The sequence below is a fragment of the Protopterus annectens genome, chromosome 2.part2, assembly GCF_019279795.1.
Source record: "Protopterus annectens isolate FY-2018-M chromosome 2.part2, PAN1.0, whole genome shotgun sequence".
Classification (NCBI taxonomy): domain Eukaryota; kingdom Metazoa; phylum Chordata; order Ceratodontiformes; family Protopteridae; genus Protopterus; species Protopterus annectens.
Genome location: NC_056730.1, coordinates 770,648,390 through 770,663,339, shown reverse-complemented (window position 1 = coordinate 770,663,339; position 14,950 = coordinate 770,648,390). Strand labels below are relative to the sequence as shown.

At 41.7% G+C, this 14,950-nt stretch overlaps 1 protein-coding gene across 1 annotated transcript in view; it reads left to right on the top strand.

Annotated features, from left to right (window-relative positions):
• LOC122795805 (arrestin domain-containing protein 3-like) overlaps positions 1-14,950 on the top strand; it is a 566,617-nt gene that overhangs the window by 310,690 nt on the left and 240,977 nt on the right. The window contains exon 4 of the mRNA XM_044064143.1: positions 10,429-10,531. Coding sequence (XP_043920078.1) covers positions 10,429-10,531 — 103 coding nt within the window. The remainder of the gene's footprint in view (positions 1-10,428; positions 10,532-14,950) is intronic.

Below are 14,950 nucleotides of genomic sequence, written 5' to 3'. Positions count from 1 at the left end.
CAGGGACACAGGTGGAATCACAGGACTGTATTTTATGTTTCCCATGCACTTCTACAGGGAGCACTTCACAAGTGGTATTGTGGCACTTGGCTTGATGTAGACAGGGAGTGTAGTCCTCAGATTCAGGAGTTTGTGGGACACATATCTGTCACACTAACAAGCCCTATTGATGTCACAGACTAGGTTGATGGTGCACCTACAGGTTATTTGAGTGGGCCTTGCCTTCCAGATGTGCAACAGTCCCATCACAGCAGGGTCTGAATTGCTTTGTATGCAAGACAGCAGTCACCTCTGAGGAGTCTGTATGGAACTGAGTAGAGGGGCAGTGCTGTTAGCTTATCTGTGTAGGGTAAGTGTTTGGGGTCCTGGAATCTCCTGATGAGGAACCTCTGTGGTCTCTCCAGCTGCTGCATGTGCTTTGTGAGGTACATGCCAAAGGGGGCATTGTACAAAATAATTGGCCTTATATGCTTAGAATACATGGATCTTATGACCTCTTTGTCCCTGGATGAGATACCCTAACTTTTGAGTTGGCCCATCTGTGAAGCTTTCTGTACAACAGAAGCAACATGGTGCACAGACTTCAGGTTGCTATCAACCTGGATGGCCAAATTCCTCAGTACTGATTGTGTATGTCTGATTGTGTATAGAGGACATTATTGTTAATGCGATAATATGTGGGGATGTCAGTTTGCCCAACGGGGATGATGATGCACCTGCAGGCATTCAGCTTGAGGCCATGTTTCTGGCAGCAATCTTTTGTTTTGGTGAGATTCTGTTGTAGGACGTCCACATCACTTTAGATATTGATGACTATTCCCAGCTTGCAATCATCTGCCAACTTGGTCTGCCATAGGCCAGTGTTTTTGGCCTGCACCTCAGGGAAGTATATTCCATGTACCAGAGCCCCCCAGACCAATCCCTGTGGTATGCCACTCATTACGGGTGTACTGATTGGGCTGGCTACCCCTGTTATGATCATGTGGGTTCTATCAATGAACCAGTTTTCGACCCATCTGGTAACATATGGATTGCTGCCTAATTGACAGAGTTCATGTACTATGGCCAAGTGGGAAATATTGTGTAGGACATTGGCCAAGTCAAGGTGGCCAGAGTGCACCATCTTTCCCTTATCCATGCCTTTGTTTGCTGTCTCATGGAAGTCATACAGCGTTCACTGACATACCTCTCCTTGAGAAAGGCAGAATGTGTGGGGTCAAGTATATGTAGTTTGCCAATGTCCCTGTTAATGAGGTCCATTATGATCCATTGCCTGCCTTGCAGATCAGGCTAGTTAGGCTGATGGGTCTTTAATTTCTCAGATCAGTGAAAACTCCACCTTGGTGTACAGGGATGACAGTGGCTGTCCACCACACAGCTGTGACAAAGGCAGTACACAGGCTTTGGTTGTATAGGGTGCGTAATGATGCTGCCAGTTCATGCCTGGGTTCATGTCGGTTGCAGTCTGGGATGTATGCAGGTCCCATGGAGGCTGTCTTCTTGGCTTTGAGAGGGAAGTGATGACCTGTTCCCTAGTAATAAGTGTTGGGTGGTCAGGTACTGGGGATGTCCTGCTTTCCTGATGGGGGGGGCAGAGGAGAGACATTTCCACTGAATCTGTCAGCTAGTAGATTGCCTATATCTACAGCATTTGTGTATGTGGTGTTCTTAACCATCAGTTCCACACAGATCTGGGAGCTTCCTTTGGGAATGCAGACATATGTGAGGAAGGCCTTATGATTGTCTGTCTTAGATGTGGGCAATTTGGACTTGGAGATGACTTTAGAGAATTTCAGTGGTGCTCTTATTTGTTTGTTCAGGCTAGGGGTGATTACTTCCAAATGTGCACCTGCTCCTTCTTGGTCCTGGACAGCAATGTCATCCTTTTGTTCCATAGTTCCTTTATTGTGGATGATGATGCATCTCTATGTGTGTGTAGATATATATATATATATATATATATATATATATATATATATATATATATATATATATTATATAGATATATATTTATATATGCTGGTATAGTACTTTTGTGTACATTTGGACATTGGTGCCTGTTCCTCCAGAGGGGTAGGGGGATGTTCAGCTGTTTATACCATCCCTATGGTGGTTGTGCTCAGCTTAGGAGGCATTTTCATTTTACCATAGCTAGAGGGGGGGGGTCAGGAGAGATGTTGATATCGAACATGAATACTTTTTTGCTGGATCTTGCCAGGGAGCATGATACTATAGGGGTGCTGCAGTGGTTAATTATGTTGATCACTGCCAAGTCCAACATATGTCTCGCATCGTGTGGGGGTATCAAGCAGCTGTCCTAAGGATTTAGCATTGATATGATGGGGGAATCTCTGTGCTTTTCTGTTCTGCCATGGTTGGGTTTCCAGTCAGTGGTTGTGTAATATAAGTCAGCCAGGAACAGGGTTACGGGTTGAATCTTGATAGATTTGTAGAGGGCCAGATATGTGGGGTGGGTATCCTGAGTCAGATATGTTTGCCTGCAGCTACCTATAATTTGCATAGGGGTCTTGTCATTGGTTGACTGCACTTGAGTGTCTTGTGTGTCAGACTTTGACCAGCATGGATGTGTGTGTCTGTCTAATATATCTTTATACTCCACCTCCTTTGGCTTTGCTGTGCACATTTTGGGGTCTGGCTTTGTGATAAGATGAGTGATCGGGTAAGGTTGGGTTGCTCCCACAGCTGTGGCCCAGGTTTCTGTGAGTGCACAAATGTCACCATCTGCCAGGGTTACACATGCATGCAATTAGTACATTTGCCTGTTTTGATTCCTAGCATTTAGCAACATGGCCTTTACCTTGCATTTTGTTGAGTGTTATATGCTGGTAGTATTGACCCCATAACTTTCTCTAAAAAGGCACTATTGGGAAGGCAAGGGCCTTTGCTGGAGGCCTGAAGACCAAGTGAGACAGATGCAGGCCTTCTTTAGCAAAGCAGCATGGTCTGTCAGTCATATGTTCCCTGGCTGCCAGACAGTGGATCCCTTGGGATGACACCAGTAAGTAAGCCAATTGTTACTGACAATCATTTTCTGTTTGTATTGAGCCATTATTCCAGGTGACGGTAGAATATTGCTTAAGGCTAGGGACATACCTGTATGGGACACATATTCAGCAAGCTGAATCATGTTTGTCTTCCTGTATTCCAGGGAGGTACATCTGACATCATTCACACCGTCATAGACTAGGCCAAAGTGATAACAGTACCTGTTGTGGAGTGACTTGAGTGCATGCGTAATATGGCAGATTCTGGCACCTGACAGACAAGTAAGCATGACTTTCTCCTTATCCAGCCTGGTGAGAGGCACATCTGTGTGTCTCATGATGGAGTCTCCTATAAGTAATATGTTGGGTTTATGGTAAGGCCTTAGTGGTTATGAGACACTGGTGTGTGGACTCTGCATGTTCTGTTGTGTGTAGGTTTGTGGAGTTCCCATGTGTTTTTGATTCTGAGGTGTCCTTTATTTGTGCTTTTGTTTTGTTTATGACCTCCACTTACGTGGGTGTGTGTTATGTAGTTGTGGGTGATGTTTACTGACTCTATACCCTGCAGGGTGGCTATGTTACTGGATAATTTGTTCTGGTGTGCACATTTTCCATTTGTCTTGCCAGTGGTTCCCCCTTCCCCTCATGTGTGTCTGTCTGTCCTTTTGAAGTCCAGTCAAAGGCCTTGGCCACAGTGGCTGCTGTTATGTATTTTTATTTCTGGTGTAAGCGAGGTAGATGCCGTAACATCACACACATGGTTATGGGCTTCACACCTCTGAGTTGTCCATCATTGCACCACTACATCTGCTGTGGTCCTCAGATGGTTTGTGTTGCTATGTTATTATGAGGCTACATGTTGGCCCTAGCTATCAACCTGTCAGGAACTGAGATCTGGACAGGCCCATATATGACAGTTAGACACAGGCCCACACATGGAGACAGGCTGTTAATAATGCTGTGCCAAACATAGACAGTTGAGAGACCAGTTTGGTATTTGCTTGCTTTTTCTTATGGGTATGACGTCTGCTTCTCCACTGTCTGGACGGTGGCCAGTGACTTGTTGTCAGTGCTGACACAGTAAGGTGGCAGCCATTTATAACCTGGCAGTACAATAACTTTCAGGTACCTGCTGTCCTACTAGGCACCATACCTCTCAACTTCTTTGAGCCAGAAATGTGGAGAAAGCCAGAAATAATTGGGTGACAAAGGGCCAAAAATAGGGACAAGTGCTAATTATTTCCCTTCCAAACTTAGCTGCTACAATAACAGGTTTTGCATTAGCATGCATTTTTCTAAAGGGTATGAAGTCTGAAACTAAAATCTGTTCATTATTTTCTGACTTTAGTCTTTCATGATTTGCAAATGATTTGCCAGAAAACCACAATTTCATGCCAAACAGCAATATTATGATGCACAATTCTGGACATTCTACAAAAATCTGTACAGTTGAGAGGTATGCTAGGCACTGTGTAGGTTACTCTGAGCTGTGTACTGTCCATATGAGTGGCCTCCTGTCCCTGACTTGTCCAACTTTCCTGCAGTAATGGCTATTGACTTCTGGACAGTGTGTACAAGCCCTACTGCAGGTGTAGTGACATGCAAAATAGCTGGCACAGAAAGTCTTGGAACATGGACCCTGTCAACCACAGTACTGTACCTAGGCCAGTAAGTAACTACAGCCAAGTGTAAGTGCTGCCCACTTCCTGACAGTATTAACTGCATATACATAGCTCATCAACCCCTACATATTTTGGACGTGCAACAAGTTATCAAGTTGATCGGGACTGCCCTGGGAATGTTTGCTTTGCTGCTAGTATCCTACAAACATACATGTTACTGCATTTCTATGGGGACACAGGTGCGTTCGGGGCATACCTGTCAACTGTACACATTTGCACAGACTATGCAAATGTTGGCTTTACTTTTTGACTCCATTTAGCATAGGGTTGTGCCTGTCTTGGAGAATACTGGCATATCAGTAAAGACTGAAGGTTAGGATGTAATGGCAGACATTTGAGTTTCAGACTTCCTACCCTTCAGAGACTTCATGCAACTGCAAGACCTGCTGTGATATCACTCTGCAAGTCTGTAAGAGGACTATTTCATCATTGTCCCTATTTGTGGGCCTTTGCCGGACATTTCTTAACGGATTTCTACAGCTGACTTGCTGGGATAGGCTGAGGGGTGAGTATGGGACCCCAACATTGACATCCCTGCATGTGACCTATAACCCCCCAGTTTATTTGTCCCTCACGTACACTGCAATGAGTTTTGTCAGCTAGGGGACTACTGCATACTCTGCAGAAGCCAGTACTGGGCAGACATTTCCTGTTGTCCCACATAGCTGTCAATTGTCTGCTGCTATTCCGGTAGGCCACTCCATTCCCTTTGCATACATGCAGCAATACCTGAGATATGCTACTAAAACGTACTACTACATTCATCTATTATTAAGAAAAGTGACTTACCTTGTGCATATGGCAGTTGTGAGGACGGTGCTTGAGGGTTGACTCTGTTGGATGCACGCAGCACACGGCCTATAAATGGTAAGGAACAGGTAGTGTGATGTCTGTGGCATCCATTTTACTGTGTGTGCGAGTCGGAGAGAGGTGTCAGTCCCTGAGTCCCTAGGGTGTCAGTGTCTGTGTTATGTGTTGCCTCTTTGCCAATGCCAGGCATACCAGGCATGTCTACATCTGCCTACAGGGGCAGGCTCAGGGGGTTCCACCTCCGAGTACCCTGTGCCTGTGGAGGCCTTGGCAATGGTGGGGGGCAGTGGTGGAGGGCTGTGTGCCCCTTCCCTGTGATATTCCTGCTGCAGCTGTTTGTGCAGGATCATATTGTGTAGCATGGCACATACTATGAACATGTGCACACATGTGGCTGGAGAGTACTGGTAGGCTCCACCAGATATGTCAAGGCAGTGGAACCGTGACTTGAGCATCACAAACAAATGCTCTATAATGTTCCTAGTTTGTGCATGTGCCTCATTATGGCATTCATCAGTGGGTGTGTATGCATTTCTGATGGGTGTCATCATCCACGGTTCCAGTGCATAGCCAGCATCTCCCACGAGATGGCCACATGGGATATCCTCCCTAGCAAATGCCTGGTACAACTGTGAGGCAAACCAGATGTGGGAGTTGTGACAGCTGCCAGGGCTGCCAGCACACAGATTCATGATAATGCTGTGGGCATTGCACACAACTTGGCAGTTGATGGAGTGATAGCCCTTGCGGTTGACATACACTCTACCATCTTCACCGGGTGGTGCTTTGATTTGGATGTGAGTGCAGTCTATGGCGCCCAGTACTTCTGGGTAGTCTGCTACACAGTGTAAGAGATGCATATTGCTGATCCTGTCTTCACAGGTGCTGGGGAAATAAATGTGTTCACCGGCATGTGTTAGTATGGCATCCAGGAACTGGTGGAGTACGCTAGATGTAGATGCCTGTGAGACCCCCATGATGTCTTTGGAAAGTCCCTGAAGCTACTGTTCTTAAGGCTACACATACCTAGGTTTCAGCTGGGATGGGTTCCCTTCTGTTGGCTCTGGGTCTGAGGTGAGGCTGGCAGAGCTCGGTGAGTTGCAGAAGTATGTCCCTGTCCACCCTGTAGTGCTCTAGTAACTCCAGATCATGTAGCCCGTGGAAGGTTACCCTGGGTCTGAACACTCTTCTCCTGCTAGGTCTGGGACGGTTGTCAGCATTATCCTCTTCACCGCCCTCAGTCTGTAGCACATACAGATGTAGCAAAGTAGCAGCAGTCCCTATCATTTTGTCAGTTAAAATTCCCAAGTGTGTACACCAATGGTACAGAGTTTGTGGGAAAAACAGACTGAAAGGTGTTTGCATACTTTATACTGGTGTGCTACAGATGCTGCCTTTGTGATTGACTGACTATTATACATTCCACCTGCCAGCTATATTATTGAGGGGTTTGAATGGGCCACTGTGAGTGGCAGAGTCCATAATAGTGATTTGTAGTTCATTTCCTTTATTCTGCTATTTCCTTTTTTCCCCCTATTTCTGCTGTGTTTAAGCCCAGTGGCGTATCTCACAAACTATTTTAGCTAGTGTAAACATTGCTGAACAGAAAAGGCCTTCCCCTAGACACGAACATGGTTATAATTTCTTGAACCAGCTAAGCAGAGCTAAGCAGCCTCAGACACACCTCCTTGCTTAGCTGTGCTTACCTGAGTGCAAATAGGAGCTGCAGACCTTCAATCTACTTACACCAAGCATGACACATCCCCTTTTCATGTCAGCTGCTTCTTCTGCATACACCACCACATTATAGCTCCTACATGGTTAGGTACTTGTGGACACAGTCTTCCATTTGGGTCTATATCACTTCGATGAAATGGCAGAAGTTCGAACACCATATGTTTGAACTTCTAACCTCGAAGTGCAAAATCATCGAAGGCTTAGAACAGCGATTTTTTTACCAGGGAAAAAAATTGCTGTTCCAAGAAACACACACACAACACAAGCACACAAAAAAACAGCAATCCACATACATACACTTAAAATCCTACATCTAACCCTACACTAAACTGTACATGCACTACTATCTTTCCACTTACCTTAACCCAAACCCTAACCCTAAGGTCCGTCACTATTGCACACTCATCTGACCTGCGCCCTAACCCCAACTCACCTATCCCATCCTAACCCTAAAGTCGGTCACTATCACACACCCACCTCACCTATGCCCTAACCCTAACTCACCTAACTCGTTACCCTAACATCTGCACAATTGCACACTTACCTGAACCCGACCTGTAACTTTCCATCACAGTGCTGAAAATCGTGAAGACCCAGAAAAGACCCACCAAATTCTTTCCCTGGGAAAGAATTTGGTGTTCCACAGCTTCACGATAATCAGTTTTCGAACTTCACAGTTCGAACATATGGTTTTCGAACTGCTGACATTTCAATGAACTGATAGGAACCCTTCCATTTTGCTATTTAGTAAATTTAGCTCATTTACATACCCCTACTGACTTATACCCTAGTTATACCACTATACCAAAGCTTATGTCCTTAGCAACCACTGTTATCTGTTATTGTTATGAGTCTGCATGCTGCCCACTATAATGGCAAAATTTATGCTTCACATTTTATTGACTTTTTGCTGTTTTTTTTTTTATTTCCTGCATGATTCGGTTTGTGTGCCACTGCACTCTACTTAAACGGCTGAAATCAGCAAAAAAATTTAGATTTCTGCAATTTTAAAATACTTTTGCATGCCAATGGCCAAAATGGCCATTGGCATGCCCAGTAAACATAATACATGCTTTACTTTGAGTTGTCATGCCCCTGTTTTGATTTTTGCAGAAATGTACAGGTTAGTAACCAAATACATTTCTGCTGTGGACGTGGCTCCAACACGAATGCCTGTCTGCTTGCTGCATGGCTAATTCACCTCATTTGCATGGCTTTCACCAGCAAATGAGGTGATTTGCATTATTCCAAATTGCCCCTGTCAGAATAGTGCTGGGAGGCTCATGCACGCACCCAGCCTTGTTTACTGGATCACACAGGCTCTGAACTCAGTGTTTGAGCCGTACCACTATGCTTACATGGAGTTTAGCTCTCTGTAAGTTTTATTGAATCCTGCCCTGTGTCTTTAAGGGGGTATTGTTATGCAGTTAGAAATGGATGTAGATAGAAGAAAATAAATATAGAGAACTGGGGGTGGGAGGGAAACATAACAGGTCAGAAATCACACTTTGTGTGAGTCAGTCAGCTTACACACCCTCAGTGAGAATTATTATTTATTTATGTATTATAGCATTGATCCAGCTATATTAATGCATTCCTAAATGCATTAGCTGCAAGTATCATTCTTTTATTTATTTAACATTTGTTAACCGGGAAAGTCTGACTTGAAAGAAAGCCAATTTTCAGCTGAGGCCCAGGAAAAAAAATGATCCAGATGTATGTCTTTGTAATGTTTGTAAAATTCTTTGAGTTTAAATGAAAAGAAGTGGCCTATGCTATACATTTTTCTTTCTTTCTTTCTTTCTTTCTTTCTTTCTTTCTTTCTTTCTTTCTTTCTTTCTTTCCCCTGCATTCTTACCTTCCCATGCTATCCTTAAAGAATACCCAATTACTTTTTTGGGCTGTTACATCTGAGACTGTACTACCAAGACGCCCATTTGCTGACACTTCACTAACACTAGCTATTAGGCCACACACCTAGAGGAGCAACAAATTCACATTATCTTCCAAATTTCCAACCCCTCCCCCCCAGTAGTCACAACTACTTGCAGCCTTTTCTGTTAGAATTCTTCTTCTTTAAGCTTATCTTTTTTCATTCTTAATATGTTATGAGAGGGAAACTGTAAATATTTTGGTTCTGGGAATATGCCACTTTGTTAATACCCCAATAGAGTTGTCTACCCTTTTCCAGTTGGATTAATGAGAGAATCACGCTTATATGCTAACCTTTTGGAAGCCTGTCCTGGTTTCACCACCAGATCTCACCTGATGACTTGTCTGTACTGCTACATGCCTTTTCACCTCTCAGCTAGACTGCAGTAATGCTGTCTATTGTAAATATGTGGAGGTGGCATTAACTACTTGTATGTTCTGTGGTATGACACCTGTGGGGACTTTCCACATGTAAACACATTGTACCTATGGTATAGGATTTATGTTGGTCATTGATGTGGAAGATTTCAATTACAGTAGGACTTTTGTGCTTTGATCTCCTTCACAGAATTGCTCTAGGTTATCACAGGAATCATCTGTCCTCTTACACTCCCATACTTTAATAGCCCTGAAGTAAGCCAAATGATCCCAGCTATATTAAAAATTGGGGCCTCTACTATGTTTGAGGACATCATCCAAGATATATGGAATTCTCTGCCTCACTTTAGAAATGTTTACAGTCACATTGTTAAAATCAAAGCTTTAGATTTGCTGGATATTTTTTATGGGGGAGTACTACAGTTTTCTGATGCATATTATATATTATATTAAATGACATTCATTTTACATTTTCATAAGTTGCTGAGATTTATATATTTGAGTTTTGTGCCATGATTTTAAAAAAGTTAAGTTGTAAATAAAGTGTTTTCTCAATAAAAAAATATTAAATGGTCACTGAGCATTTAAAACATTGTAACAGGGGGAACACAGTTATTTAAAGGGGGGAAAAGAAAGTGCATTAATTCTGTGATTGATAACTAATTATTACCCTTGCTTGACTTAGGTTTCTGTAAATTTCCTTTCCAGAACAAGAATGACAGTAAAACGTAGCGTCACAGATATCCCATACCTTTTCCCACATTTTCTGTCCTTACCTTTTTACATTATGTTTTGCTTAATTGTTATTTGTAATGTAAAGTAATCTGTTATACAAACATGGAAATAATTACTGACTAAATATTATCATGACTTTTATTGTGCAGACACCTGTGAATGAAACCAAGCAAAAAACTGTAGGTTGCCTTTGCTGTATTTCTGGCCTAATTTCTCTGAGTGTGAGAATAGCAAGAAAGGCGTATGTAACAGGTAGGTACTCATATTTGTAGAAGTATCAACAGTGATGTTTTATGTTGGATACAATGATAAAAGTACATGATAAATCATTGGTTTAAAATGTGCGTGTATGTGCAGATGACTGTCAGGGTCATTGTCAGTGGTTAAAACAGGTAGCATATTTGTCGCTGATGCTGGAAGATCTTAGGTTTTATTCCCACACCAGGTGCTTCTATTCAGTGCAGCATAAAAGGGTGCTGAGGTGCCTCTCTTTTATTTATTTATCATTTGTTTACCAGGCAGGTCTGAATTGAGATGAGCCAGTTTACAGCAGAGGCACGGGGAGAAATGCTCCAGATGCATGTCTTTGTGGTGTGGGAGGAAATAGGAGCATCTGGAGGAAACCCACACGAACACAGGCAGGAAATGCAGACTCCACTCAGAAGGCACTCTAGCTGAGAATCAAACCGGAGTACCTCTTGCTGTAAGTTGACAATGCTAACCACTGCACCACTGCACTGTACTACGTTTTATGTGACATTAAACAGAGATCCCATCTGCCTGAGCTGATGGCCAATGATATGGCTATAAAAGATCTCACAGTACTTATTGCAGGCAGGAGTAAGGGATTTATATTAGCAAGCTATACAAAGACACAAAGTCACAGTTAGATTTAACTTTGAAGCCAAGAACTAGCTAATAAACCCCAGTCACAAAATACATGTGATCACTCACCTGCTCTGTACTCGCCAAATGTTCTTACCTGCAGATGCTCCACAACCTCATTGATGACCTCCGTCCCCCACACACACATTATATATAATATAACAGTGAGCATTTATTATATAAGAGAGAACCAGACCTATCTTAGTAAAGTTACACATGTGGAAGCTCACTCAACAAGTATATAAACTTAAAAAGCTTGTATATTTCATGACAGTATGCATTTAACTGCTAGAGTATGATGAGCTAACACACAGTAAAATAGTGTAAGAAGAGTTAGATGACAGCTGAAAGTACAAACAACATTTGAAGAAGTCTGGGAAGTAGAATTTCCAAAATGTTGTATGAATTAGGGCTCAAATAATTTCAATTTCAGTACCTAAACATTTAAGAATTTGCAACCATATGAAAAAAAAAAATCAGTCAAAAGAACCTGCAGTTTCAACAACTTGCAAGAAAAAAGCAGCAAGAAGAGGATAAGTTAGTACATTGCTTTTAACTACAGTCGCAAACGTTTCAGGAGGAGCATTACCATAAAAATCGACTGCCAATCATTAGCGCACTGGAGTTCTGTTGTGACGACCCCTAACCGGGAAAAGTCGAAAAGATAAACAAACAAATGCCAGAAATGGCAGTACTTTCACCTTGCATCATACTCTGGCATTTCATTTCCACTTCCTGATTCAGGCTGTGTTCCTTAATCTCCATTCAAAAAGCAGATGCCCGAAACTCCTGTGCAACATCTATTACCATTGAAGTAGGTATGTGCGAGCCGTCACACATGTCTAAAAACTGTAACTTGCACATTAGTAGACAAGAAATTCACATTATCAGAAGCAGATTGCCCATTACTGAGATGTGCCCATACTACTTGTGTACTATTTAAAATTGTCATTTTCCAGCAACTGTAAATGGCACACTGCTGCATCCGTCATGGTTTTTCCTTCAAAACTAAGTGGATCTGGAACATATAGTAGTAGAATTTCTGTGTTGGCATTGACAGATTTTCCATAGTCAATGTAAACTCCAGCTTGGGTCGGATAATAGGCCATAGGACTATTAGAAATCAAGGTCAGAAAAGATAATTTAAAATGTATATGTGTATTTAAGGTAGGTGGATATATGTCAGCATGTGTACCCAAAAGAAAAGCATACATAGCTAAACTGCGCTGCTTTTTATCAAAGTTCAAAAAGAGACAGTTCTAGAGACCATATGTAATTTTTAGTAAAGTCTTTGATAAGGTAGTACTAGACTGTTATTGGATATGGAACATTTATAAAATGACAAGTTGTCTGCACATTGGATAAGCCAAGGGCAAAAAATGGAAAGTGGTAAAGTAGAAAAAAACAGAAGAGTACATCGCAGAGACAAAAAAGCTTGAAGGGTTACATATTAAGAACATATGTATTGACAATATACTTGAAATATTATAAACAACAAAAAAGTGTTTTGTGTATTTAGTCAGTGTAAGTTTTATTCATTCATTCATTCATTTATTCACCTTTTATTAAATGGGTTGGTGCTGACCATGTTTGATGATTACAAATGGGGCACTTGAAAGAAAAACAAATATGGAAAGAGTAGTGCAATTTCGTAGTACCTTAAACTCTGTAGATTGAACTGAAAGGCAGAAAACCGTTTAGAACCAAGTACTGATAAAACAAGACTAATAAGGCATGGAAATGTGAGTGATCAAACAGAAGGATGTTAATAGGATGTACTGTGCAAGTGATCATTTCAGACTTGGATCATTGTAGGTGAAACTCACATACCACTTTGGGAGAATGTACTTATAAGAATGTGGGATAGTTGGATGTTTGATAAAGGTATAAGACTGAGATCATTGGAGCATTTAGGATAGCTGGATGTGCTCAAATATATAAAGTTAAGGTCATCAGCAGATGTCATACCAATACGTATATCCATAGTTACAAATAATTTGATATATGAGGCATTTATATGGAACCTGCACCAAAAGGGAAACAAATATACAAATAAATGGATAAGCAAATAAAAAAATGTATGAAAATGACATGTGAATTCAGACTATGGAGCATGGGTTATAGTCATGTGCTACACAAAAATAAAAAATGGTCTGACTGAGTTGTATAAAACTAGAATGATTCGTGCCTAGTGCTACCATTGATAAAAACAGCTTATTATGTAAGGATCACATCAGGCTGAAAAGAGACAGACTCTAGGTCAGGGAGGAAATTGTGGTAGAAGTGAATATTAGAAAAATGAAGCAGATGGCCTGAAGTGGGTACACATGGAAATGATGAAGATAGATTTACAAAAGGGATACAATACATATGATGGAGAAGACAGATGCAGGGAGAAAAGAGAGATAGGCAAATCCTAACACCTTTCCACGTGTGTGTGTGTGTGTGTGTGTGTGTGTGTGTGTGTGTGTGTGTGTGTGTGTGTGTGTGTCTGCACACACTCTCTTTGTAACTTAACTCTTTGCTGTGCCACTATTATCAGATGTGATAACGAGATTCAGAAACAACCTTCCTGTACTATCATGACAATTCCAAAACAGTATCTTTGTAAGGTCTACATTGATTATCATTTTGTAACCTTGGTATGGAGAACCACAGCATTGTACTGACATAAGACACAAGAGAGAATTCAGTCTATACAGGACTGTTTTCTTCCCATCACCAAATGGATACAACTCCAAGTAGTACCTTCTTGCATTCACATGGTCTAACTGCACTTGACAACGGTCCAGTGGTACTTAGGGAATCATAGAGACCAGCTCAGAGAATCATATAGATCATGTTCTCCCTCTGTTTTAGCAGTGATCAAATAGTATGAGTTGTGGTACCATCAGATCTACATAATCTTTGTCCCACCACATTCAGATCTGGGGCTCGACAGCAGATGCATCAGAATATGCTTGCTGTCATTTTTAGTTTGGGGTGAATGATCCAGGACACAAAAGAAGAAACATATTACCCTGAAGGGGATGATAGTTATTCACTATTCTTTACTGGGCTATATGTGAGACTGAGACTAAAAACAAATGTAAACTAGACAGGCCAATATTTCAGGGTACTAAAAGAAGTGGAATAACCCAAAGATGCACTTGTTTCCATTTCAGATGAATTACCATTTACCCAAATTCTGTTCTGTGATTCCATGTGCTGGAGCACCAAATGCATTATCAATCAGGTGAGGTCCTTGTCTTTTGTTAAATGTCTCAAAGATTCCTTGCATTCCCGAGCTGCTTCTAAAAGTTAGAAGAAAAGAATTGAACAATACAGATTGCAGCAAACTGCAAACAGAAGTCTGGCTTTTCTGTTTGATGCATTTAGCAACAGAAACGCCAGCAAACCTTTCTGTTCACTACAAATCAGCAGGCTGGGATACAGCCTTACTCCATCAAAAACAGCTTCAAAGACACAGCATGGAAGATATCAGAATGACTACATTCATCAGTTTATTCACCACATATATTCATCTTATCGTGAAAGAAACAAGAAGGCCTAATATCAGAAAGTTGTTTCACATAGACTAAATGCTCTTATTGGTGAGAATACTGCAGTAGTTTCCACCTCATTTCCTATCCCTTAGATTGTACATTCCATCTGTCAACTGTTTAAAAAGGGTCATTCTTGTTTAAGGTGTAGCTGTTAGTATGTTAGTAGTAAGAAACTTGCTTGAGACTACTGTGCACTGTTTTGGAGTCTTTTTTTCTCTTCTCCACACTTGTGTGGCCATGG